The sequence below is a fragment of the Athene cunicularia genome (assembly GCF_003259725.1).
Source record: "Athene cunicularia isolate RWA chromosome 2 unlocalized genomic scaffold, athCun1 chr2_part1, whole genome shotgun sequence".
In the NCBI taxonomy this organism is placed as follows: domain Eukaryota; kingdom Metazoa; phylum Chordata; class Aves; order Strigiformes; family Strigidae; genus Athene; species Athene cunicularia.
In genome coordinates this window covers 6,667,237-6,692,717 of record NW_020799095.1, presented here as the reverse complement: position 1 = coordinate 6,692,717, position 25,481 = coordinate 6,667,237, and the positions used below count along the sequence as shown (strand labels likewise).

General features: G+C 39.9%; 1 protein-coding gene across 1 annotated transcript in view; it reads right to left on the bottom strand.

Moving 5' to 3' along the window:
- Nucleotides 1-4,926: 4,926 nt before the first annotated feature.
- The window catches only part of CPNE4 (copine 4), a 194,303-nt gene continuing 173,748 nt past the window's right edge, over nucleotides 4,927-25,481 (bottom strand). Inside the window, exons 12-15 of the mRNA XM_026842759.1 lie at nucleotides 18,895-18,946; nucleotides 14,364-14,497; nucleotides 11,924-12,160; nucleotides 4,927-5,514 (exon numbers count right to left, since the gene is read on the bottom strand). Coding sequence (XP_026698560.1) covers nucleotides 5,383-5,514; nucleotides 11,924-12,160; nucleotides 14,364-14,497; nucleotides 18,895-18,946 — 555 coding nt within the window. The 3' untranslated portion in view covers nucleotides 4,927-5,382. The remainder of the gene's footprint in view (nucleotides 5,515-11,923; nucleotides 12,161-14,363; nucleotides 14,498-18,894; nucleotides 18,947-25,481) is intronic.

Below are 25,481 nucleotides of genomic sequence, written 5' to 3'. Positions count from 1 at the left end.
ACCAAGGCCCCGCGGGTCAGGGCTGCAGCACCCGCGGCCGGTGGAGCGTCCCTGACACGGGGGAAAGGCCTCACCCATGGGGGTGACGGGGGAGGACGTGCGGAAATAGCCATGGGCACCCTTTCCCCCCAACCCCGCCAGCACTGCCATCGCTCCCGTGCCTCAGTCTCACCCGTGAAATCCCAACAAATAAATGCCAGTAAAGGAAGGTGTCAGCGGTGGATGAAGTTTGTCTCTGGCAAGCACCACTTAGGCACGCAGGGTTGCAAAGGCCCGCTGTATGGATTCAGAACCTTCCTCCACCACATAGGCCTCGGGTGGGTGCCTGGGGGTTTGGGCAGGAGTGTCTCTGCTGTATCAAACCGCTGGGGAGTGCAGGGCTTAACTCAGGTGCCTCTTGTGAGCGGGTGGGAGGGCAACGTTTAGGGGAAGTACATTTATTTATAAAGGAGCCAGTAAAGTTACTGGTAAAGTTAATGCAGGTGGGCCAGGAAGAGGATTTCTGTGAAGCCTGGTAGAGAGCTGGTACCTCTGGCTTCAGTGAGATCTGGCTTTCGTCAGTGTTCACAATTAATTCACCCTTTTTTCTGAGCAGGGCACCAGCACAGTTGAGTGCACTAGGTAGGATAGTGAATGGGTATGAACACAATATTCCATTTTGGTTTCAACAGAAATATCTTTTTTAAAGATATGTGACTGTTCAGTGGGGTCAGCTGAAGTCTGTTGTTGCTTCTCCTCTTTACCCTGCCGCTCCATTTTCTTCCCTACTGTGGTATGTGTGTGGGGGTGATGCACTCGAGGCTTGTGGCCAGCTAACCAGATCCAAGAGAGGCTTTCTACACAGCATTAGAAATGCCTAGTACTTTTTTGGAGAGAAGGAAGAGAAAGAAACTGTGCCTATTACAAAATAATCTTCCCTGATACTCTGCTGCCTTGAGTAGTCCTCAGAATTGCAGAAATGAGGAAATGGGAACACCACTTTTGGACTGGCAGCCTTCACAAGAGGGAATTCACCTAGGTTTCACCTGATGAGTTTGGATGATCTCCCCAACTATGCAATGAAATTGGAAAAACAGAAAAGAAGTGGGCTGAGTGCAGCCAGTGAATGTTGCAAGGAAACATGCAGCTGGGCTGACCTGTGACTTTAGTACAGCTCTCTAATTGCTGAAATTGCCTCCAGTAAAGTGCAACTCCTAAGCTCAGGACTGCAGGTACAAGTGAGACCTATGAGTGAAGGAAGATGAATGGTGCTCTGAGCTATGTTTTCCTGTGGCAAAACTTCCTTTAAATTTACATTCCCTGTAAATAAAGGAAAAATCCAACCCAAGAAGTGTAACCTTATCCTAGGTGTCCTCCAGCTCATCCTTCCCATTCAAAAAAAATGTAAACGTACCAATGCTTTTTGCCTGAAATGTCCATGCTACTTAGGAGTAAAGGGAGTTTGTCTAGTACCTCTTTCACTCTGGAAAGGTTGCATATAGGTTTAGGTTTACACAGCAGGTGTGACTTCAAGACCCATAATCCCAAGTGAGAAAGATCAATCTGAATAACCATTTGGGTTCTTTCTGGGAGTAAGCTGTGTCCTGTTTGTGCAGCCAAGCTGAAGGAGGTAGCTCTGTTTAACTTGTCAGCAAAGATCTTACTGCAATACAGTAATGAGGCTCACTAAGCCACACACGATTCTATCACAATACTTGCTGTGTAGGTAAACCCAAAGGATGCAGTTGAGTGCTGCAGGGCTCTGTCATGCAAATCTGCCCAGAACTGGAGCCTTCCACCTGTGTATTTGTTGGAATACCACTTCTGCAACCTGCAGCAAGCCTTGGCTTAGACCACTGTTCTCTGGCACAGGTCTCTAACAGATCAAACTGTAAACCTTTTAGCTGTCAACAGCTGTGAACCTTTGATATTTGGAGACTAAAAGAAAATATGTTTTAAAGCAATACTATTACTATAATTTCATTTTCATTTCCTACCTGTAGACTCATTTATTAAATGCTGTAGAACACTATATTGTTTATCATGGTAAGAACTTAATATGTGTAGGTTTTACCTTAGGATAACAAGCAATTGGCAGTGTGTTAGCACTTTTTTTTTTTTTTTTTTTTAATTACTGTAGACTTAGTTTCTCCTACACAACTAAAAATACAACTCAGCTCATTATTGGCTTGAGAATTATGGATGATAATGTATTTTGGGCTAATAAGCCCAAAGATCATGAATATCTTTGAGTATTTTGGGACTTCTGGGTTTTGAATCAGCAACAGGGAAGGCAGGCTTATAGTTGGCAGAGAAGATATTTTAGATTATCAATTACCTCAAAAGGACAAGATAGAATTTATTTCAAAGAAGTTTTCATAATTCAAAATGATCCACCAAAAGGCAGTAGAAGTTTAAATTTGCATTAAAAAATCTACAAGATAAATTGATGGCAGTTCTGCCTAAAGGCAGAATGGCCTCACTAAAACCCTAAGTAGATAAAACAGGAGAAAAAATGTCATTTCAGAGATATATTCATATACTTAAGGATATTACCCTGCACAAAGCCCATACTACCTTATTACACTGGGTAACTTGGAGCAATGAAATTAACATTCAAAGCCTCATTAGAAAGCCTTTACCAGATGGCTAGTTTTGTCTTCTGTGCATTCTCCTGCACCAGCTCACTGCACTAGTACATGTTTGCCTTACATGCTGGGATCTGTATAGATTGAAGGAGATTTCAGATGGATTTTTCAGTATCATGGAGCTGTCTTTTCAAATAACTTGAGGCTGCTACAGAATTACTGGTCTATATTACCACTGATAATGATTTGTTTTTAAGTAGACAACACTTATAATCTGGGTTGTGTGAAGTAAATGTAAAGATCTGCAGTAATTGTGATTCTCTCGCACTTAGAGATTTATATAGACCACCTACATGCATGAAAATGACTGATGATTTATATTGCTCAGCATACAATAACCTGTTGATCTGTTATATGTGATGCTACATTATAGAAGCACCTTGTAACACCTCTGCTAATGAAGAGCTGTGACTACCCAATTCTATGTAACCATAAACCCTTCAAAAATCAGTTTATCCATAGATTGTCTGTACCAGAAGAACAATTTATTTGATTCCCAATTTTTCTTGCTGAAAGCTTTCTTTGACTTTCTTTCAGTCTGTCAAATAATAAAGAAAAGGCTTAACCCCTCCTCAGCTGTACAGTACATCCCTAAATCCATGCCCCAGGGTAAAGTAATACTCTACTTGATGAGAGCACCATCATGCCTCTGAGGATCTCAAATCACTTTTCAAATATTAAAGTTCCCCAGCACCACTATGAGATATTTATGAATACATGGCAGTGACCTTCATTTTATAGAATAGGAATCTGAGGTGCAGAAAAGTTAAACAACTTGGTCAAGCTTACAAAATGATACTGAAGGTGTCATGGAGGAGAACATGGAGGCATAGATTTTTCAGTCATGTGCTTTAACAGCTAGAAAATGCTCCTTCTGAGAACAGGGAAGGAAAAAAGGGGGAAAATATGAATAAGAATCTATAGATGTTGTAGATAATTAAGATGTGTTGGCAGAATGGTGTATGAGATACAAGGGAAAATCACAGTAGTTTCCAGCTGAAATATATCCACAGAGGGAGAGATGTACAGCCTCCTGGAATAAGCTCTCAAATGAACAGTCAGCCATTAAATGGAAATGTGGATTTGAGATCTATCCGTCAGGACATCTTCAAACAATTTATACCTATGACCAAGTAATACTGGCTGCTGTTCAATATCCGATCAGCTGAAGAAACCTTTACTAGCAAGTGTGAATGATTGAGCTGCAGGATATAGATGACGCAGAACTGAATGCGCTGGGGAGACAACCCCATGCATCTTGGCTATCCCACTGCCTTCGTTTTGATGGTACAAAATCGTCTCAAAGTTGATGCCATGGAAGTTACTTCTAAAGAAGAATCAGGGAGCTAGAGTCCTACATTACCAGAAAACTAATTTAAAAATATATATTTCTAAAACAAAACCCTTTGCTCACAGGTGAGATTTTCCAAAATATTCAGCACCGGCCCAAAACAGCTCCTTCTGAAACTAGCAACAAGAACAGTTTCAGTTCAGTAGAAGCACAACTGGTCCAAAGCCATGCTCTTTGGACAATCCCACACCTATTATTTTTGGTAAAATGTTATTTTTAACTTTAACAAGTCACATCTTTCACTATTGTCTTTTAGTAAATGAAAATGCCCAAATTCAAACACTAAGAATAACAATGATCTAATTTCATCATTTCTATACATAAATATTTCAATAGAAAGATCAATCCACTGCCAATCTGTTCTTGTGTGTCCTCTTAAAAAAAAAAAAGGTGGCTTGAATATTCTTTGGTACAAAATCAGTTTTTCTACCACACACAAGTGATCTGTGTGTGCATGAAGTTACAAATCACTGGTTGTCATAAAATCAGGCCATGAAAAATTTCACTTGGAAACATGTCACGCAAAGTTGGATATTGGGTGTGAGATTAAAAAACACAAATGAAACTAAATCACAATTCCCAAACATAAGAGATTATAAATTTGGGTAACCAAAATACAACCCGTTCAGAAGCCAGGCAGATCATTTAAGTAGACATGTTTTAAGACATGCAATCCTGATGGATCATGCCCTCCAAGACAGATCTGTTTACAGCTATGATCTGAACACTTCGTAACCGCTGGATGTGTCAGGCTATTGAAAAGCTGCTACTTAGGCCACAGACTGAGTGGGCGTGTTTGGGTGCCCATGTTATAACCTGCCAACATTAGAAATGCCCATGCCGCAGGCCAGGTATCTCTTGAAACATCTTATTACCCTTTTCTTGGAATATGGAAGTTGAAAGCAGGCAGCCTTGTGGCAAAGAGAGAAATAAAGACAACAACTGCAAAACTGTGTTGTTTTTATTTTAAACATGCAAAATACAGTTCATGCATCTGCCATTTTGAAAAATTTCTCAGTTCATAGCAGATTAAACCAAAGACATTTTGGCTATCGACTCTCAATAAATATTTCAAAATGCTTTACAGTGTAAAGATAAGAAATTTAGCAAAATTTCAACAAACCTGTATAAAAAACAGATACAGATAACTTTTTATTTCAAGGCGACATGCTGTAATGTAAAGAGTTCACTTTTCTTTTTCTGGATTTTTTTTCTCATAAAAAGTTTTCAACAATACAACTGCTTAACAGATTTAGGCCTTTAGGCTACACATGCAAAAAAAATGGTTATTTTAGTTAAAAATCACCAAAACGTGCTATTTTTTTGTTTGTTTCATTTTTAAGTACAGTAGTTGTAGACAGTAGCATTTTTCTTTTTTAGTTTTGTAAAAGAGTGCAGGCAGGTTCATGGAGCTAGTGTCCTGGAAGACTCGTACTCTGACATACATTTTGGTTTTATCCCTTTGCCATTGTAATAGTCCACGACTTGGTTTGGAACTTCAGCCAAAACGCTTTTTGCTAGAGCAGCTGGGGATGCCTGCAGGAAATGGTAGAAAACACAAGCGTTAACCTGTTTCTCTGCTAGATGTGCCATGGGCTTTAGAGGCATTGGTGCCATGAGATCAGGGTAGGAAGTGTGGTACAGAAATGGAAGGCAAAAAAGACACAAAGTGAGTGGCACTATTGCTGGCAACTCATGAGTCTGTTTGGGCATGTAGCTCTAGCTGCTTGAAAGTACCTAAAGCCAGAAGGGCTCTGCATGGTTTTCAGGTCTGTTTATACTATTTTAAGTTTGGGGTAACTGAACTTCCCTGCACTCTGGGAGAGCACCATATCCAGTGAAAAGGGCTGCAAAGACTTCATTCATCAGTACTCAGCAAGGAACCCTGCAGAGCTACAAGGTGAACATGAATGGACATCACTGTAAAGGGAGGCCTTCATCACCATTCTGCTCTTCAGGATCTGGCATGATATTTTAATGGCTGGGAAAGTCTTTAATTCAATAAAAAATACTTTGTTTTCATTGGGAGTAAACCATGGTCATGAGAAAATTTCAAGGTTTTGTGGAGGCTTCCTGCAACATATAAATGGTGGGTTGTCAAGCAGACTTAAGAACCCATGACCGTGAAATGTAGAGATGGATGTAAAGATGGCCACTGGCTTTTTGCCCCAGACAGGGTGGAGGGCTACCTCTTAGTGCAGAGAAACCATACTCTCCATCACCAACACACAGTTGCTGCCTCACAGCCTCACACTGTTTCATTTTAAGCAGCGGGGCCTGCGGATGTTTTGTAGGCAACTGTTATCTGCATGTACTGCAGGGATTGCCCTAAACCCCTGAATTCAGCAGAGACAAAACTGGACTTCTGTTCTCCCATGCAGCCCAATAGCACCCTCTTGCCCCATGTTTTGGATTTGCTTGTTTCTAAGTATTTGGACAGAGTTGATTCCATGCCTCCCAGGGCCAGCCTGCCCAACCATGTTCCCTCTGAGCCCACCACAAAAATGCAGTAAAAATGCAAATGCTTAAACTTTGGTTTAAGATAAACTAATGTGTTTATCTCCAGACAGAGTACACGTGGATCACACATTGCAGCTCAGACGTTGCACGGGAAGTCAACCTATGGCTACATCACATTTCTTCTGCATACCAAGTACTTTTTCCCAGGTTAATGAACACATCCCTCCTCACTGTCTGTTACATTGTCAACTGGGTTTCAGACCTACCGTGTCCAACCTAGTTGTATTGACTGTTTATTGCCTTACTCTATTTCATGGGGTGGGATCTTTATCCATTCAGAGTGTTAAAATTAGGCTTACATAAGATGTAAATGGTAAACTATTCATAGGCAAGCTAATCCAGGGGTGCAGAAAGCCTCTGGGCTATTATAAATTCTAGCATCAGATGTTACAATACTACAAAACAATGACAATGCTAGCAAAACCAGAAACAAAACTATTTTTTAATATGCTGGTATTCTGACTCATATATGTGTTTAGTAATGAATAAAATGCACCGCTATTTCCCAACTGTGACATTTATACCAAAATATTTGTGCAGGCAAAAAAGCCTGGAGCATTTCTGCATGAACAAACTGGCAAAGCAAAGCCCATACTCTGTGTGACAGAGCAGCAACTGTTCTCAGGTGTTGCACAGTAACACATTTATTTTAATCCTTCAAAGTGAAATGCATGGTTTTCCACAGCTGCCCTGTTTTTGCCTAAACCTCTTTGCACTGAAATCAGCAGAAAAATACACCCTGGAGTCACCAAATGGTTGATTTCCATGTTGCTATTGAGAATTAGTGGGTTTTATATCTCCTTCCTAGTGTGCCAAAGGTGTGTATAACTTAGTCTGCCTCTGTGCTGTCTTACCAAAAGTACAACCCTACATAAAAGGTAAAAATAAGGAGTGGGGGAAGAGTCCTGGGCCACTGCTGCACACACAAGCCCTAGCAATCAGGAAATTTCACTCTGCTCTATCTTTAAAAATGCTGGGCAGGAGCACTTGCCACCAGCTTCTCTGGATCACATGTAGTCCACGTGTCTGAACACTAGGCCAACACTCATCTGACAGCATCATCCTCCTGTCTGCTCCTCTCTCTTCTGAAGCCACATCCATTCTTCCTGGAAGAAGGGTCAGCCCTTCAGAACAGGCTCTGGTGGGGCTCAGATGCACGGCTGAATCACCACCGCTTGAGGAGTCAACTGAGCTATGCACTCCTCGCCTGGCATGCATGTGAAACCTTTCACTGAGGTTTAAGCTAACACATTTACAGTGCCCACAGGCTCGCAGGCAACGTGTGGCCCCACACAGAGTTGCCCCGGGGTAGCTAGCTTGACTTGGTGCTTCAGTTTGAACATGGACCACTCCACTGTTGCTTTACAGCGTTTCACCATGCCGGTGATGCCTGTTAAGCCTGGGGCTTTTCTAGCAGGGAGGATCCCAAAAACAGGGTTGGGGGTGATATCCTGTCTGACTATTTGGGCCATCGGTACCTTATGTACTTTTGTGGTGGTAGAGCACTCTCACTTCTAAACTAGATGGTGCAAATCAGCATTTGTATAAGTAAAGAATCAGACCCAGTAACTTCTAAGCTAAAACCCAGCCCCAGTTCAGCAGTGCTGTGTAAGGGTTACCTTCGCTGGGTTTTTAACACAGATGGTACATTAATGTTTTACTGTAATGTTTTCTCTTGAAGAGCATCCTAGCAATAAACACTTCAAGATGAATAGTTTTCAACTGATGGCTAATATACAACAGTCAGAGCAGCCAGCAGCAGGAAAATAATCCCCTATGATGATAATTGTTATATATTACAAATGACTGTCGACTCAGTTCTATAGCTTCACCATGCTTAATCTTTAATTACAATGCACAGTGCAAAACATTGCTCCTTGCAGTGGCTAAGAGCTGTGCTTTCCACACTCATTTGTGATATATGTGTTATTAAATCACAGTTGTTAGCCTTTATGATTAAATACAATGCAGAGTGGAATACAGTCTACCTGCAGCACCAGATTTGTGCACAGTGAATATATCATGCAGTCTAAAGGCAGAGAATTTCAGCTCTTAAAATATAACTGTGAATGGATTGAGACAGGTGATTTTCCTCAACAACATTTCAGTGATTGTGAGCATCACTGTTCTACAGTTTCAGGTGAAGGACACTCGCATTTCTGGGGTGGTGATAATTATAGAGAGAAGAAATTCATTTGAGTTCAGGGAAAATAGTTTCCCCTTGTTTATTATGCTCCCCTGTAGTGAATTGCACATGTCACCTACTATACAATGGGACATTTTTTAAAGCAGTAATGGTTACTTTGATTTTATCAAGTCTCTGCAACTACAGGATTTGCCAAGAATCACTACAATTATTAATATTTTGATATATTCCTTAAAGAGAGAGTCAAAAGGTGAGATGCTTTACTGAAGTAGTCCTGATGCACTTACATCATGTAGGTTAAACCCCTTTAATAGACCTCAGTCTACATTGAGTCTTGAGCCAGTAAAATGTTGAAGTGGGTATGAGGTTTTAGGTATGTGAATAATTGTAACTAATTGAAATGTGTTAAATGTATGTATAAGTGCTATGCAGGATCAGAACCTTCTCTGAAGTCAAACTCATAAAATAGAAGGGACTCACTCTGTAGGTTATTTTTACAACTTTGTTTTCCCTCCTTTCAGTTTTCTCACAGGGGCAGCTTTTGGATAGATTATTTTTGATCTCTTTGGATAGATATGAGATTTTGAGTTCCAGGCTGACCTGAGAGTTGAAGTAATGAAAAAAAATATTGTTTCAGTTGTCTCCAAATGAATTTTGGTTTACTGTTCCAGCAAAACAAAAAATAATTGCTCACAAATAAAATTTTCTTCTCTCCTTTCATCAGTAGCAGAGGTTACATGCATTTAGGCGTAAATAAATGCTTATCAAAAAACCCTATAAACCTTATACAACTTGATTTGTAGTCTTTCTAAAAAGATCCTTCAATATTTATTTTTCTACTTAATAGATGAACATCCTAAATATCGAAGGTAAACACAAGGTACATTGACAAAAGGGATGTGATTTTTAACTAAATACATATTTAACTTAAACCTGTCAAATGTAATATGCTGATTTATAGTAATTCTTGTGTTTGATCAGAACTGATCTGACAGAACACCCAAGTGTGTTAAATCCACATTTCTTTGTGGGGAAAAATAAGTTTGAATCAAAATATCACACTCATTTCTCCCATGAAAAATTATTTCAATGGCTGATGCAAAAGTCATGGTCTTTTGTTTGTGCTGAGGATAAGTAAGCAAGATAGCTGCGAATGTCACTTTGTTCAGAGAGAGATCACTTAGGCTATGACAATAAAGAAATTCAGCCAGACGTGGCTATTGTTATGGGCACTCATCCATTAGACTGACATTTGCTGAAATGCTGAAAGATCACAATAAACAGACTAAATATCAAGTTGCATAAGATATATTGACTTTTCTGATATAGCAAATATATTATCTATTTCTGTATCTATATTATCTCTGCTACTGAGAGAAAGGGGGAGAAAAATACCACTATTTAATGAGAGCAATAAATTTTTAAGATTACTGTCCTCACCCCATACTGGGGTAGTTAATCTAAAATAGCTAAAAATAATCTATGCTTGTTATTTAATCAATGCTAGCAATTAAAATCACACATAGACTCACTCACAGGTTAACACCAGAGGCACAATATATTCACTGCTCAGAAGTTCAATGGTCAGTGTTAATCTATTCAATCAAGGATGATTTCAACTTTGTTATAAAATCACAAAATGAAACTGAAAATAACAAATGCAGCTGGCTTTGCCAGTTCCTTGCAGAAACATGTTTTCAACCAATTGAAAGTAGGTCTAGCACTAGCCCATAAATAACTTTCCTCTCGACACTTTTACAATAGACTACAGTGCAGCACTACAGACTTGTGATTATCTGATGAAGGAGAATCACAAGCTATGAGCAGGTCGTGCTCATACTTTGTTTCAGCAGATAGGTGACTCAGTGGCACTGTCAGCATAGAAATGGCAAATCTGCACCCATTTGGCATGGTGTCACCAAACTAATAGCACAAGCTGAGTTTTACCTCCTATGAGGATCCATTGTTTACATAAAGGTAGAGGGAAAAGGGAAACAAGTTTGTTTCTCTTAGTAGAGTTTGTGAAAGTAAGAAGTGCATTTAGATCTAAGACAAATATGGCAACATTGTATTTTGAAGTGAGAAAAAAGAACAGTTCTTGAGAAGAGGAAAATAAAATAAAAGTATTTTGGAAGTAGCAAACAGAAAGAAAAAAAATCTCCTGTGGCAACAAAAAGCCTAAAAAACCTTAAAAAATATAAGCACTGCAAACCCATATGCAGACCAAAATCAGCCCAGAGTTGAAAACTTCTGTGTGACACACCTGTATCTAAGGATCACCAGTGTATGGGAGTGGATTGGAAAGGGCAATCTCATGGGGAGAATAAGTCAGTTACACCGTGGAGTAAAGAAATTTTCAAATCAAATACCGAGGATATCCTTCCTAGACACCAAGGTGAGCAAAAAGCCCGTCTGGAGAACCACTTGAATGTAACGGAAGGAATGAAAGGAACAAAGATGAAAAACAGAGTGAAAGGGATGTGATCAGCATTGCAGAGGAACACAGTGGCCATTCCATGCCTCCATATGGAGGAAAAGGGCCCTGAAAAACCTGTCTGTGTGTGTCAAAACTCCTTCTGTGGGCACACACTTGTCTACAGAGCTGCTGAAAAGGTCCCTGGGACAGATGCTGCAATGTAGAACAGGTGACTGAAAAGTAAAAGTACATGGCTAAGGCATTATTTCAAATTTATCAATTTAATGCTGGGTCTGTCCCTTCCTCTGCTACAGTGTCCCCTACACCACGCTGGGCTCAGACAGGAACAGCTGGCTGAGGGCACAGGGAAGGTCTTAATAACACCACTTTCTTGGTTGTGTCCTTGTACAGAAGTTGGGGAAAGGGTTTGTAGGCAACCAGGATACTGTGGGTGGATAGTCCTGCCTTTGAGAACTTAGGGACCTAAATTTCAATAAGGAAACAGCCTCCTGAGAAACACTGTGAGTACAAATTCACAGACACTTCAGCTGCCTGTGGAAATGAAGGGATGGAAAGCAAAATACAGGAGTCCCAATGGAACAGATGCAAAGAGAATGGAAGAGAGACACCAGGAGGGCAACCAAACTAAAATCAGAGTAACTGGCAGTAAGTACTGGCATCATTCCCCACCCTCACTAATAGAGCACGTTTCATTCTGTATTCCTTTTGTTCTCCATATTTGACACAAAACCACCATATACTTACTAAACGCTCCATGCCCATCTAAAGTCAGTCCCAGCCCCAGTTCACTGTATGTTATATACATACACCCTTCTGCAGAATGTATGGAAAAGTCAGCTTACATGTTTGAAGTTCCTAAATGGCACAAACTGGACAATGTCTCGAAGCACAGGCTCGCCCTTGGGAGACCTCAGGATCCCATCATCACCATCCAGCATCTGCATGTCACTAAAATCGGCATTCCCCACCCCGACGATGATGACTGACATGGGAAGGTGAGAGGCATGGACAATGGCCTCTCTGGTGTCAGCCATGTCTGTGATGACGCCATCCGTCAGAATCAGCAAGATGAAATATTGCTGAAGTTGTTGGACAAGAAGTGAAAAATTATATCATTAGTTAATCGTCCAAAGCTGCTTGCCCTTTTCCAGTATAAAAGTGTGTCCGGTAACTCACTCATGGACTTTTTTAAATAGAAAAGTCTCCTTATGGTGTCTCAAAGGTTAAGTGCACTTCCCATACAAACTTCCTCAGCTACTCATTTCTCCTCTTCTGAAGTTTAGCTCTAGTTCAGGTAATTTTTGGGAGCTGGAGGGAGCCAAGGAATGCACAGGGTAGAAAAGGGGTTTTCTAGCTGCTAGGGCTGGGAGAGTCAGGGCTTTGACTGGGAAGTCTGGAATAGTCCTGAGATCCCCACTAGCCCTATTTTCCGTCTGCTGCACAGTCATTTCTGTTGACAGTTTCTGATTACATTTTTTCCCCTTTGGGAACCAGTGGGAGGCAGGGAGGAATGGGGTATTGAAGCGTTACAAGCCTGTAGCAGAGCTGTCATGGAGGTTAAGACAGCACTTTGCAGAGGAGCTTTGCTAACAGGCAAGTGGGATGGGTGCAGCCATCTGCAAACTGGAGGATGACCCCACTGCTGCCTGTGGGAGAAGCACCGCACCATGGCAGGTCTACTGCGTTCTGCAGAGTAATGGGGTCCCTGAGGAGAGCAAGGGCATGTGCAGAGGGGAATATATCCATCTTCAAATGCCTGATACAGAGCCCTGAAGAGAGGTTTTCTCATTCCCTAAAGGAGAGCCAGCAATTTTGCACGCTGGTCATTTTGTTCCCCAAACTCCAAAGCCCTCTGAACTGGGGTCATGAGCTATAACATATCTTCATTTGGTAGTGGGGAAGACTGACTCTCACTTGGATCCTTTATAAATTGTTAGGCATCTGGAGTCATTTAATAAACGTGCATTAATAGGAAAAATGAACAGGTCATAGAATTTTGTCATTCTTCATAAGCAATATCAACACACTAAACATCATTAAAGTTTATGTATACACAGCTATATAAACTCAAAATGTTCTGCTCATCACCTGCTGACGTGAGTAAAACAAAACATGCAAAGGAGAAAACTTTATCTTGAAAACTCATGCTATAAATTAATTTGGTTTTCAAACAGAAAGAGGGGAAGCTTAAGTTTAGAAGAATGAAGCAACTTACTCAATATGACATACTAGTTCAGAGGCAGCACTGGGAACAGAGTGAGCCACCTCAGGATTAGGTGGGTATGAAAATTCAAACATAGCAATTCCCCATTTTCGGACTGGGACCCTAAATAGTATTGAGATCCTGGAAACAGCAGTGGAGTGACAATCACAAGCCCAGACTCATGAAGAGAAATGCTTGGGAACTGCTGCCTTAACAGGACTTAAAAAAAGGCTTAGCACGTGAAGAGAGCTTAGAGAAAGTTCTAGGCCTGGTGGTGAGATGCATGCCAATATACAGTTCAACTGTTCCTATACATAGGCATTTTTATTGCTGTAGTGTACAAGTTCTCTCTTATATCCTTTACTCCCACAGCACTGGGAGCACTCACATATTCTCTCCAGTTCTCTCATTCTCCCTTTCTCTCATTCTATCTGGAAGGCAGGAGAAAAATAAGCCTAATGTATTTCAAAGACATACACTTAAAACATGATCTGTGCTTAAGTCTTTTGGCCAAAGAAATCTGCCATCGTTTTGGTATCAGATGCAGGCTAACAGACATGTCTCCTTACTTCTAAAATGCACATTATAATCCATGTCAGTAATAGCAAATTGAAAACTGTATGTCTACAGTTTTCAAAGGAATGGTTAGAAAATCCCCTAGTTGAACAAAGAAGTTTTAGTATAGCCTCTGCAAGAGACCTGAAACTGGGTAGTCTGTGTAGGGAATTATTTGAACTCATGTTCTTCATGATCAAGGCTTTTAGGGCTTGGCCCTTAAATTTTTATAACCCTTAGTGGTGCCATTTATGTTTTCACAGTGAAAAACTGGGTGTGTTACAGTAACACAGCTCTAAAAGCACGAAACAGAACAGTGGGGGAAGTTTAAAGTTGTGACTATCAAAGCTATAAAGACTAGATACACTGCTCCAGCTGACAGAGACTTAAGCTGCCTTCTGTGAAGGCAGTTAGTGAAAACTGTGAAGGCATGATTCACATACATGAAAAGGCCTTGTTTTGATGGCCTACAAGAGATCTATCACAAGAGAAGAAAAAAGCCAAACACAGCATCGTGCCCTTACCGAGGCCTCCTTGGTGTTGGTCTCCTCTGATGCTGATTTTGCCACCTTCTGGATGATGGGAGCGATGTTTGTTGGCCCATACAGCTGCAGCTTGGGAAGGCAGCTCTGATAAGCCTCCACAACACCTTGTATTCCTGGTATGAAAAGCCAATAAAAGGCAAATAAATGTGGAGTGTATCACCAATATCATGCTTGTTTAAAATGTAAATAAAAGGCAGGTTCTTAATGAATAAATTCAAAATGTCACATGATTAGCAGGGACTGACAACTTCAGATTATTTTTGAGAAGCTGTCTCTAGCTGCCTTGAATGTAGTTTGTAATATATAATTCATGATACCATGTTTCTCCTTCACAGCGTTTTTTTATGTCTATTTTGCAGGTATCAGCTTGCAATGCCATATCTTCCATTCTTCTCAGTTCAAGGTGTAAGTGATCACTTCCTGATCACCAGCTAAGATTCATGCTAAAAGGACAGACACAAAAACACTTCAACACTTCTTTCCTCCTCTTCAGATAAATATTTATTTACCAACAAATCTGCCCTTTGTACTTACAAACCAGAACAGTCAAGGAATTCAAACATCTTTTCAAACACTTGACTTCCCTGTGCTAAGAAAATAACTTTTCAAGGTGAATTTGCATAATTGCTCTCAGCCTGAATTTGACTATGACCAAAAGCTATGAAATCTTGGAAGAAACAGCAGGATGCATTGCAGTCTACAGAAAAATGAGCTTTAGTCAAGAAGTTTTGACGGAGAACTAGCTATTTTTGGCTTTTTCATTTCAGGATATATAGCCAGACCAGCGAGAACAGACTTCTGCTGACACACTTGACAGATCACAGAATGAAAATTGGTATTTTCAATCATTGAGAAGAAGGTTTTCTTGAAGTGATGCACGTTAGCCTCCACATTCAGAACTCCCAGCTTACCAGAGCTAAAGGATTAGAGGTCTAAAGTTGGAAAGAAAGTCATAGACTGAAGAGCTTTGTAAAGGATGCTGAAGAATGAAATGGCTTCAGTAAGCCCTTAAGCCAGTTTCAGTCTGCACTGAGACTAGCTCACTCATGAGATTTTACTCAACCATATTTACAGGATATATGGGTGCAGAGTGGTTACTGACCGATCACAGGGAGTTGTAATTGCTTCACAATGATACACCTGAACCTCCTATGAAAAAAAATTATGAAAAACAAGTATTCTCTCTTTATACATAGCTACAAACACATTTTTCCATTGCAGTGCTCACAGACAAAAGAACACGCTCCAATTATAGCTATGATTGGCTAAAATGTAATGTTACATAATTTTCCTCGGTAATTCTAGTGACTAAATTACATATTGCAAAACTGACCTTTTGTTAACTCCCGATTTTAAATCTGCTAAGGATTTTATTACCTATATTTACTGATCTTGCATGAAGGCCTCATAAATCTTCCCTATGATAAGATACACTGTAGGTTTTTTTCTTATGCATTAAAACAGTGTAAGATAAACTTTACTCCCTGCATTCCACACAGATTTAGCGTGGTTCATGTCAGAAAGCTGCTTTCGGCTTAGAAAGAAACACATTCTAGAAACATAATTTCTTTTTCGCTATCTTAGATTAATATCTTCTAGAAATATCTACTGTCCTTACATATCCAAATCCAACAGGATATTTGAGTGGCTTACTTTGTAGCTTGCTTTTATTGGATTCCTTTATTTTAGGGACAGCCAATGTGCATTTTTCTTCACAGTTCATCTCTTTACATTTTTAATTGGAATCCACTTTCGATAGCTCTGATGAAATACAGTGTATGCATATATATATGGGTTTAAGATGCATGTAAAATGCACATCTAGAAGCATCATTCAGATTAGAGGTTGTCACTTCCTCAGATAATAAAGATTCTATATTAAGTATAAGACTATAAATACACTATAAATACCCTAAATATAAGACTGTAAGTACTAAAATTTTCAAGAATGGGAATAGTAACAGGGGAGGAAAGGTGAGGATATCTCTATTTTATGAATACCAGTGATCTTCGTATCAATACATAGTCCCTATTCAATGTAGAGTGTTGCTTCACAGTACCTTGTGCCAGCGAAGGCTCACTACTTCCACAAAGGTGTTTCTTTCCTCAAAAGCAAATTAGACACGTACTTTTTATATTGGATCCAACCTCTGTTTCTTGGTTTAAAGCAAGATACTCTTCGTCAATTTTCCTTTGTTTTCTGGCAAGTATGCTAAATATTACAAGGAAAGATAGTGTGGTCACTAAGCACTTTATCTCCCTTTCACTCTTGCATCCTCTCGCCACATGACATGCTGGTTTTACTGCTATCTGAGTCACCTAATACAGTGAGAGCATCTAGAAAACATCACAGAACAATTGGTGGTAGGAACTAATCAAGCATCCATGACAGGCAGGTGATGAACAAGCTAAATGTTTTCTGGTCTTTCTCCTTTTCTTGTTTTCACCCAGATGTATATAAACTTAAAAGGTATCATTTAGGACAAAGAAGTGCTTTATATATCTTGTAGATGCATGTGCAAATGCTGCGAAATTTATTCCCTGGCATTCTCTCATGCTGCAACCATCTTTTTATGTCTTCTTAGTTCTAAAACTCCATTTAGGTGATGTGTTAACATCAGATAACTGAGTCTTATGCAAAGAACTGAAGCAAGTTTAAATACATAACAAATATAAAGTGATATAAACCAAGGCAAGGGTCATAGAGCAGCTCCTTCTACTTTTTTAAACCTCCTCTCATTTCCATTGTTACATTTTATTTTGTGTACATAGTATGGTCTGGATAGTAAGTTCTTTACTTGCAGGGGGTTTGTCTGTCTAACCTCTGACCTGCTGCTGGCATTACATAGATGTAACAGTTTTTTCAATCGATATAAATCATTATATAACAATGTCAGTGTGACAAAAGAATTAGCCTTGACTCAAAAGAGGCAGCAAAGGAGGAATTAAAAATATGTTCTTTGTATGGACTGCTAGGGGTTTTTTTCTGAGGTACGCGGAAGCTCACAAATGTCCTGCATTTAGACTGGGAAACAAAGCTATATCTAAACACTACCTGAATAAATGTTCTATCACCTAATGCTGACCATTGTTAACTGAAATGTTTTAAATGGATCAGGCCCTGTGTAGATGTCAATGTGTCTGTATTCAGAAGCAGGCAGCTAACACATTTTAAAATACGACGGTCCAGACAAAATTCTGAGGTCTGTTTCGCTTCCTCACCTCAACCCCACACCCTCAGTGTGACTGAAATCTCAGTTTCAAGCTGGTTTACAAGTTTATAGGCACTTCTAGATACATACATGTAATTTCTGCTTCTTTTAACTCCTTAAAAGCAATGTAAAAAGCTGTGTGGACACATCAAGCAGCTGTAGGACTTATGGCCAATTACATTTCAAGCATATGACCTGCAGAGGCTGGGGCAGTCCAACAATCCAAGTGCAACAACAAAGCAGGAATGCCCACTGAACCGAAAACAGAGGTCTTGCATTTAAGATGCATGAACTCTGATTTTTTTTAAATGTCTCTTTCCCTTGAATTGCTTGTCCTCTCTTCTTTTCCTCACTTCATTTCTTGGCTTCTTAATTCTCATCCTGAACATATTCTGCTGACCATGCCTGAAAGAAAGCCACTAGTAAGTCTGAGAAGGGCTGAAAGGAGCAGCTAGAAATTTGAACAGGAAGAGCATTTTGAAACCCCCATTTCAGTGTTTGGATAGTAGCAGAAGGATAAGCAAAGAATAACATCCTATGGATTTTAGACAGCAACATTTACCTGACCAAGACACTCAGCTGTTAGTCTGGGATTACTTGTTAGACTGTTGTGGCAGGAGATTCTAGAGAGACAGCATCAGCCACTGCAGACCTTACAAATACAAGACATAGAGCAACATCTGCTACATGAATCTGGCCTCTGACTACAGAGGATTAGTGATTGTTGCTAGAATACACCAATACCTTACACTGCGTTAAAACACCCTCCTGCTGCATTTGCTGGCATGAAAAGTCTGCTTCCTTCTACCACAGTAGACCTGACCCTTTGGTGCTGGACATTGCTGGTCTGACTTGCAGCAGGCTACTGTTGCTGTAGGTTTGGCCAAAGACCTGACTCTAAACCAAGGGTGTCTTTGATCACATAGGTTCACAACCTGCTTTTGCACATCCTGCCCTTCTTAGCTACACAACCTATGATGTTGATGTAGCTGAAGATCTGGAACAAATCTAGAAGACATGGCTTTAGTTTTCAGAAGTGCTAGCAATTTGAGGAAGTGCAAGTGCTGAATGTCCAACATGGTGTACTTTCAAAGGGACCTATTTTTCAGGAAATCAATGTGTGGCACTTTCTAAGGTTTCTAAAGCTAAGCCAGATGGCTTGGAGTCTGCCAGGTTTTGAAAATCCTGGCTGTTTTCTTTAGAAAACACTTTGCATAATACTCAGGAGTTACAATAAAAAACGCAAGCACATTCTGCACACAGTAAAAATATGGCAGTCTGTCCTAATGTGAGTGTTACCTGCACATTCTGGGTTGTCTTCGTTGAAATTGATTGCAAAATCATGAGAGACCTGCAGATAAATGGAAAGAAGAGAAAAAGACTGTAGTCAGAAAAATTATTCCAAGAGGACTTGCAGTTAAACACCCTTTACATTCTTTCTGTGTTAAACCAGAGATCTTTCAAGCTTTCAGCCATTAAACATGAAATACAGTCCCAGCTGGAAGTCCCTGCAGAAACAAAGGAACAAAACTGGAATCAAACTTGTCAACAGTAACAACAACAACAAAATGAATGAAAAAAATAACACAAAGAAAAAGCACCCAAGTACAAGAGCAATCACATAAATAAGGTGTCAGTATTGGGCTATCAATGTCAGGCACAGAAGAGGGATCTATTGCTGAGGAGATTTAAATACCAGTTCTCCCTAGCTGAGCATCTCAGATTGCAGGAGAGAGAAAGCAGGCTGTGATACAGCACTGACAGCAGAAGCTCAATCCCCTTCTGAAACCTGCACTCATATGTATGAACAGTTCCTCATTTGAAGGCCATGGGAGTATTGGAAAAATAACATTCTCCAAAGAGATCAAGGAAGGCACCCAGGCCCACTGTGAAATAATAATGTAAGAAAGGTAAGGGGTCTAAGATGGTTAAGAAATTAGATTAGGCTGGGGGGAAATTAATAAGAAAAAAATTGAAGACTTGTTTTTCCTCAGATTTAGTGAATAACCCAGTCTCTCTCAAAATCTGTCCGTAATAAAATACTAGAGAACTGTTTTCTAAGAGAAATAACTGTCAATACAAAAAAGTTGCTGATTTTATAATAAACAATGTATTGTATCTTTAGTGGCTTGGGAAAATAATACAAGACTTCTTTATGCACGAACAATGGAAGGCAACGTAAGTCTCAGGTTCCAGGCTTCCTCTGTCTGTCACTTAGAGATCTGCACCCACAGCACAAAACTGTTGGGACTGAAATTTTCCCCAGATGCTCTTTTCTGGTTTTAAGGTTTGTTGTTGCCTGTGTTGTTTTCCAGATTCCTTTTTGCTCCTTTCTTTGATCACTGAGAAGGCTTGATTCCATTTAATCTCCTCAGATCTGAAGCTCAGTCTCTTATTCTCCTGCTTGTCTTACATGAAGCCCAGCTTTTGTCTTGCAATGCACAATGTATATGTTTATTTGTTTGTTTGTTTGCAAAAACTTGATATGGCTGAGAGTTAAGCATAATTGCATAATTTAAACTCAGGTATATCGTCCCAGAATCACGAGGACATTTATATAGCTAACTCCAGTTACACACAATTTGAGACTTTACAGATCTCTGTAGGACCTTCAGAAGTGCCAACAGTCCTAGTCATATGGAAAGCAACCTGTTTACTCCCTGTACAATTGAACCTGGATTATTTGCAGAAATAGATTTATTTGTTGGATGTCACTGTTTTATTTGCTAGTTTAGATGACTTCACAGCACACTATGGAAACTGATCTATGACGAATAGACCCATAGATCAAATATGTGATTAGAGAAGTTTCTGTAAATGTGAAGTGGTATAAATTGGCTAATTACTGCCCAAGAGGTCTTCTCATAGAGAAACTGTATTTCCCCATCATATGCTGGCCTTGCTCACCACAGTGATGCCTACCATTACCCATTAAGGGTTAAATAAAGTGGGACTTCTACCATGATGGGAAAGCAATCAAGCAAAAACTCACTGAAGAGTCTGCAGTTACCTCAGTCCAGCCAGGAATTAGGTATGTCTACACCAAGCATCAGTTGCCTCTTACAGAGGGTTTTACATGGGCCATTAGGCTACCCTACTTGGCCATGGAAGGTAATGCAGAAAGTCACTACTTATGTTCCTTGTTGGACAAGCAGAGAAGAGCAGGTCTGTCAGATGTGCTTCAGAGATGCTCCAGAGCCCTTCTGTCTGGCTGTGCTATATGTCTCTTGGCACGCTTTGCCAAGCTGGTATCTGCCCGCCTCATGACCAGCTGCAGGCCAAAGGTAATTGCAGCTGTCAAGAACAGTTATGTGAGTCTTCACTCATTGATGTGTTTTTTGTCATTCAATAGCCTTTTGTCTTCCTTTAGGCCTTCTGTATTTTGCATTAACTGCATCGCAAGAGCAAGAAGGATGGCAATGCATGTTTATGTGTTGCAGGCTGATTCTTCCAACACTGTGACTCTTCAGTGATTTTATGTCTTTATTTCGAATGCATTTGAAATTACAGGTAAAGGAGTATCACAAATGTTTTCCAGAGATATGAATACAGTACTTCAGTCTCACATGCATGCATGGGTTGCGTGCTTTTGTTGCTATACCTCTTTCAGGATCACACTATGCAAACAATTTATCTGGTTCAGAGCTATCACATCCAGCCTATTATTTAAGAAAAATATAGACAACGGTTCAGGTCAATAAACAAAGCCCAAGTCTAGTAAGTGTGTACAATGATCCAAAAAAATAATACTGTCTGAGCAACGGCTGCTATCCTCCCAAAGCAAGTGTCCCTCATACACTGTCATCCTGACTCACCAGGAACAGTATTAAAATGTATCCTGAAGGCAGGACAGGAAACACAACAAATGTGCAGAAGTACCGGGTTGTTTCCTATGCTCTCCGGACAATATATCAGGATTTAAACAAGATTTAAGTATAATGTGAAGGAGAGAAGTTATTTGAGCAGTTCGGTGATAGTTCACAAACAGGCAGTCATCACCCAAGGCAAGCCAACAGCAGATATTTTCAAAGCAGAGTTTCTCCAGATGCTCAAAACCAGCTGAGCTTCAACCTGCTCCTGTGCTGTCTCCGCTATGGTGGCCAGAATTCAGGACGGTCCAAACCAGCAGAGACTTCAGGCACATGACATGTACTGAAGGTCTTACTGAACTTGGGCTGCTACCTGATAGGACTCCATGTAAAGCCCACCTATGTCAAAAGATAGTTTGGAGTAAACATTCAATGCTTTTGTTTAAAAAACATTTTTTTTTTTTTTTTTTTAATTGAATATGCAAGGGGTTTTGTGACTGAAAAACAAACCATGCTGATGACAGAGGACCAAACGCTGGCATACTGAATGGCATTTTTCTGATGTTGAATGACACAGCTCTCATGCCTTCCAAGAACTGACAAACTAAAGGGGAATAGGAGGCAAAAGTGTGAACATCTAAGATGCTGAAGGAAGCAAGACACTTTGTTGTTCTGAAGCAAGCATGTTTATATAATCTACCAGGGTGATTTTTATGATGGACCAATCTAATGGTCAGAAAATCTGTTGGAATATGTCAATCCATGCAAACAAGAATGACTGTTTTACATTGGTGCAGAGAACTTTGCAAAGAACTGCAGACTGTGGTCTGTGGTGGAAGTCAGTTTCACGGTAAGGAATGTCCTCACAGAACTGTGATTGTGTCACTAACCCTGGATTATGTTTTGAATATGTAGCTGATCCACTGGCTCGGTCCTCCTCTCTCTTAACATCAATCCATAAAATCAGTCCATAAGAGGAAAGGAGAGAAAAATTGGAGTGCAGAGGTGATTACAAGCCTGGCATTACCTGGGTTGCTGCACAAAACACCACTCAAAGCCTCAAGCTAAAGACATTTACTTGCACTTGGCTATGTATTAATCTTTTCCCTCTGCAGGACTCCAGATAAATTATTTAGCAGATTATATCATGTGTATGTTACTCCACATTTTTTAAACCCCTTTAACTCAACTTCCATTTTTTTTAAATAAAAAGCGGCTTTGACTCAGAAACCACATCTTTAATTAATTTTGCAAATGCTGAATATGGATGCCTGAATTCTGAAAATTAGTAATCCTTTTTTTCCCTCTCCAGATTGTTGAATTCAGTTAAATTAACCTCCCTGTCCCAAATAGCTCCAGCTTTCCAGAAGCCTCTATGGTGATGGTACTGGGACTACTTGACAAACAATCTGACAAATTCAGGCAGGTTTAGGAATGCTTTCTTACTAATTTCAATAGAGATGGTTAAAAATTCATGAACAATAGATGCATACAAGCGTAAATGCTGAGATGCACAATGTTGAACACTTATTTGTGAATAAATTGAACACTATTAAGCCACTGCCAGTCTGAAAATTAAATACGGAGTGCCTGCATATTTTGCAAAAGCTTAAGACACTAACAAATTTAAAGAACCATTGCTCAAAAGCTATTATTTTCAGAATGCTCATTAATCAAATAGCTTGAAAGCTGGACAGCTTGTGTCTCTGGCTAAGACCACATTGTAGATATTTCTGCTTGGCAAAGCTTGGCCATTTATTTCCTTTGTACTTGATTTTTGAGCATGCTGCCCAGTTTCCATGTCTAAATCCAAGCTGTGTGGATAAGGTGGCAAACTCTTTTTTTTCCCAACTTGTTACATATTCTTGTATCGGACCTTTTTTTTGTCAGGTTTGCATATATTTTTGCCCTCAAGGTCCTGAAAAAGTGCAGGAATCACAAAGACCACAGCACTTTTCAAGCCCCTTACCTGTCCAGCAAACCAGACAGTGCAGGTTAAGGTTGTAAAGATGCTGTACTGTTTCTGTAGCTGCAGTGAGGTTTTCTCCAGCAACTCTTCCCAGCACAAGTAGTGAATGAAGCTTTTATTAAATATGCAGAAATAACCAGGACTGTCTTAAAACAAAATGTAAGTTGTTTTGTACCTATTCAGGTGTCAGCCTGCAATTCCTCTTTAGGAAAGAACACTTCATTATTGGCAATACACCTGTCATGGGGCTGACACAATTTGAACTTTCTTTTCATTTTAACAGTAAGCTTTGTGCTGCTGTGTGTTTTTTCAGCTCCTTTGAGTTCTGCCTGCTAAGAAATCAGTGTGTATGGTTCAGCTTGCTTTCCTCCTCTTCACTATGAACTTTTGCAGCAGTGTCTGAGTCCATATTATCTGCCACCTCTTCACTTTACATCAGACTTTTCAGATACTTCTCATTGCCAAAAAAAAAAAAATGTGATGGGTTAGAGACACTGCTGTGGACTAACCAGAATGTTCTACAAGTTTCATGTGATAGAAACTCAATAGGAGAATATTGTTCTCAGAGGTTTACCTATCAAGGAGCAGGGTGATGTATTTGTCAGGCCTTGGGGAAAAAAGATCATATTGCCGAATATTAGATGAAAGATCTTTAGACTGATGAGGAATGTTATATATGGCATGTCTTGCTTCCTTCACTCCCACAGATTCCTTATGCCACTAAGAAACTGCTGTTTTTCTGCTAACAGCTGAAGTGTTTCATTTGGAGCTGAAATGAGGGAAAATAAAGTCAGCGTAACATAGCAGTGTGGTCTTGAAATGGAAATTTTGTAGAAAGCGTATATAAAAACATGTTTTTAAATGGGTTCAACCTCAAGAGATTCATGAAGAGACTGCAGAGGTGGATACTGACATTGTTCTGAAGTGTTAATGTAAAATGGTGGGGGGTGAATTTTTCCATGGGGAATAATAGTTGGCATAGCAAACATTGTTTTTCTTGTAGCGTGTAAAAAGATGTGAGGAGGTTAGAATGTCACTAAATGAACAGGTGGATCCTGCCCCCCAGCACTCATCCCAGGCTATTGGCAGGAGCTCAAGACAGTATGAAACCAAGGCACCGGTTTGACAACACTGCAAATGGACACCTTTCTCCTATGTGGTCCAGTGTGCCAAGGAAACCCTGGCAAAAAAAAAAAATATTAGAGCTTATGGCCACCCTGAAAGCAGTGGCTTTCAGCTGATCCTAAATAGCAATGTTAGCACTGATTCATGCTGAACAGTGAGTTACAGGCCACATTTTTCTGCAGCTTGTGACCAAGCGTGACATAAATTAGATCTGAATCCACTCAATCCACTTACTTTGCTTACTGTTTTTATCAGGCTGCTTACTTCTGGCCTTCCCTCACCGTGTAGCTGCCATGCATAGGTTGGTCAGTTTTCATTTAGACTTTTAAGCTATGTTGTTTAAATTTTGTGGAGTCTTTTATGGTTACTTAGAAACCTTTGGCAGTGGGAGTCATTTCCTCCACCCCTACCAATTTGTTGTCTATTGGAAGAAAAGAGCAGCTGCTGGTGTTCAGAGACCAACATGCTATGAGCAGGTTAGATCATGTCATTAGGACCAGAGGCTCAAAATCAGACACTCTAAATTAAAATGAAAGTCTGATTTATTCACGTGATGGGGTTAGAACTTAAAAGGTCTCTTAATGATTCCACTTAAGCTTGAAGATGTGAATTATTACAGTTATGACTGCTGTCCTCTAATAAAACAAAAAAGTATGTATGACTCATAATATCTTTGACTGAAAACATCAAAAGAATATTTGAATAGCATGAGATCTGCAGTGTTATGGTGGTGTCTATAGTGCTACCATATTTTTGCAGCAGAAGATAAGAAGTTAGGGGAGACAAATTGAGATCACTTTTTCTATAGTCTTTTTTACTCTTAATTATAGCAGTTTCTTCTTTGTTTCCTATGCAGCTTGGCTATGTTCCACATCAAACACTAATCATTGTTGGCTTTAAATTAACTTTATGATACCAGTGTAGACTAAATTACTGAAGGATTTTATGGTTTATTGGTCTTGACTGCATCATGATCTCATTGA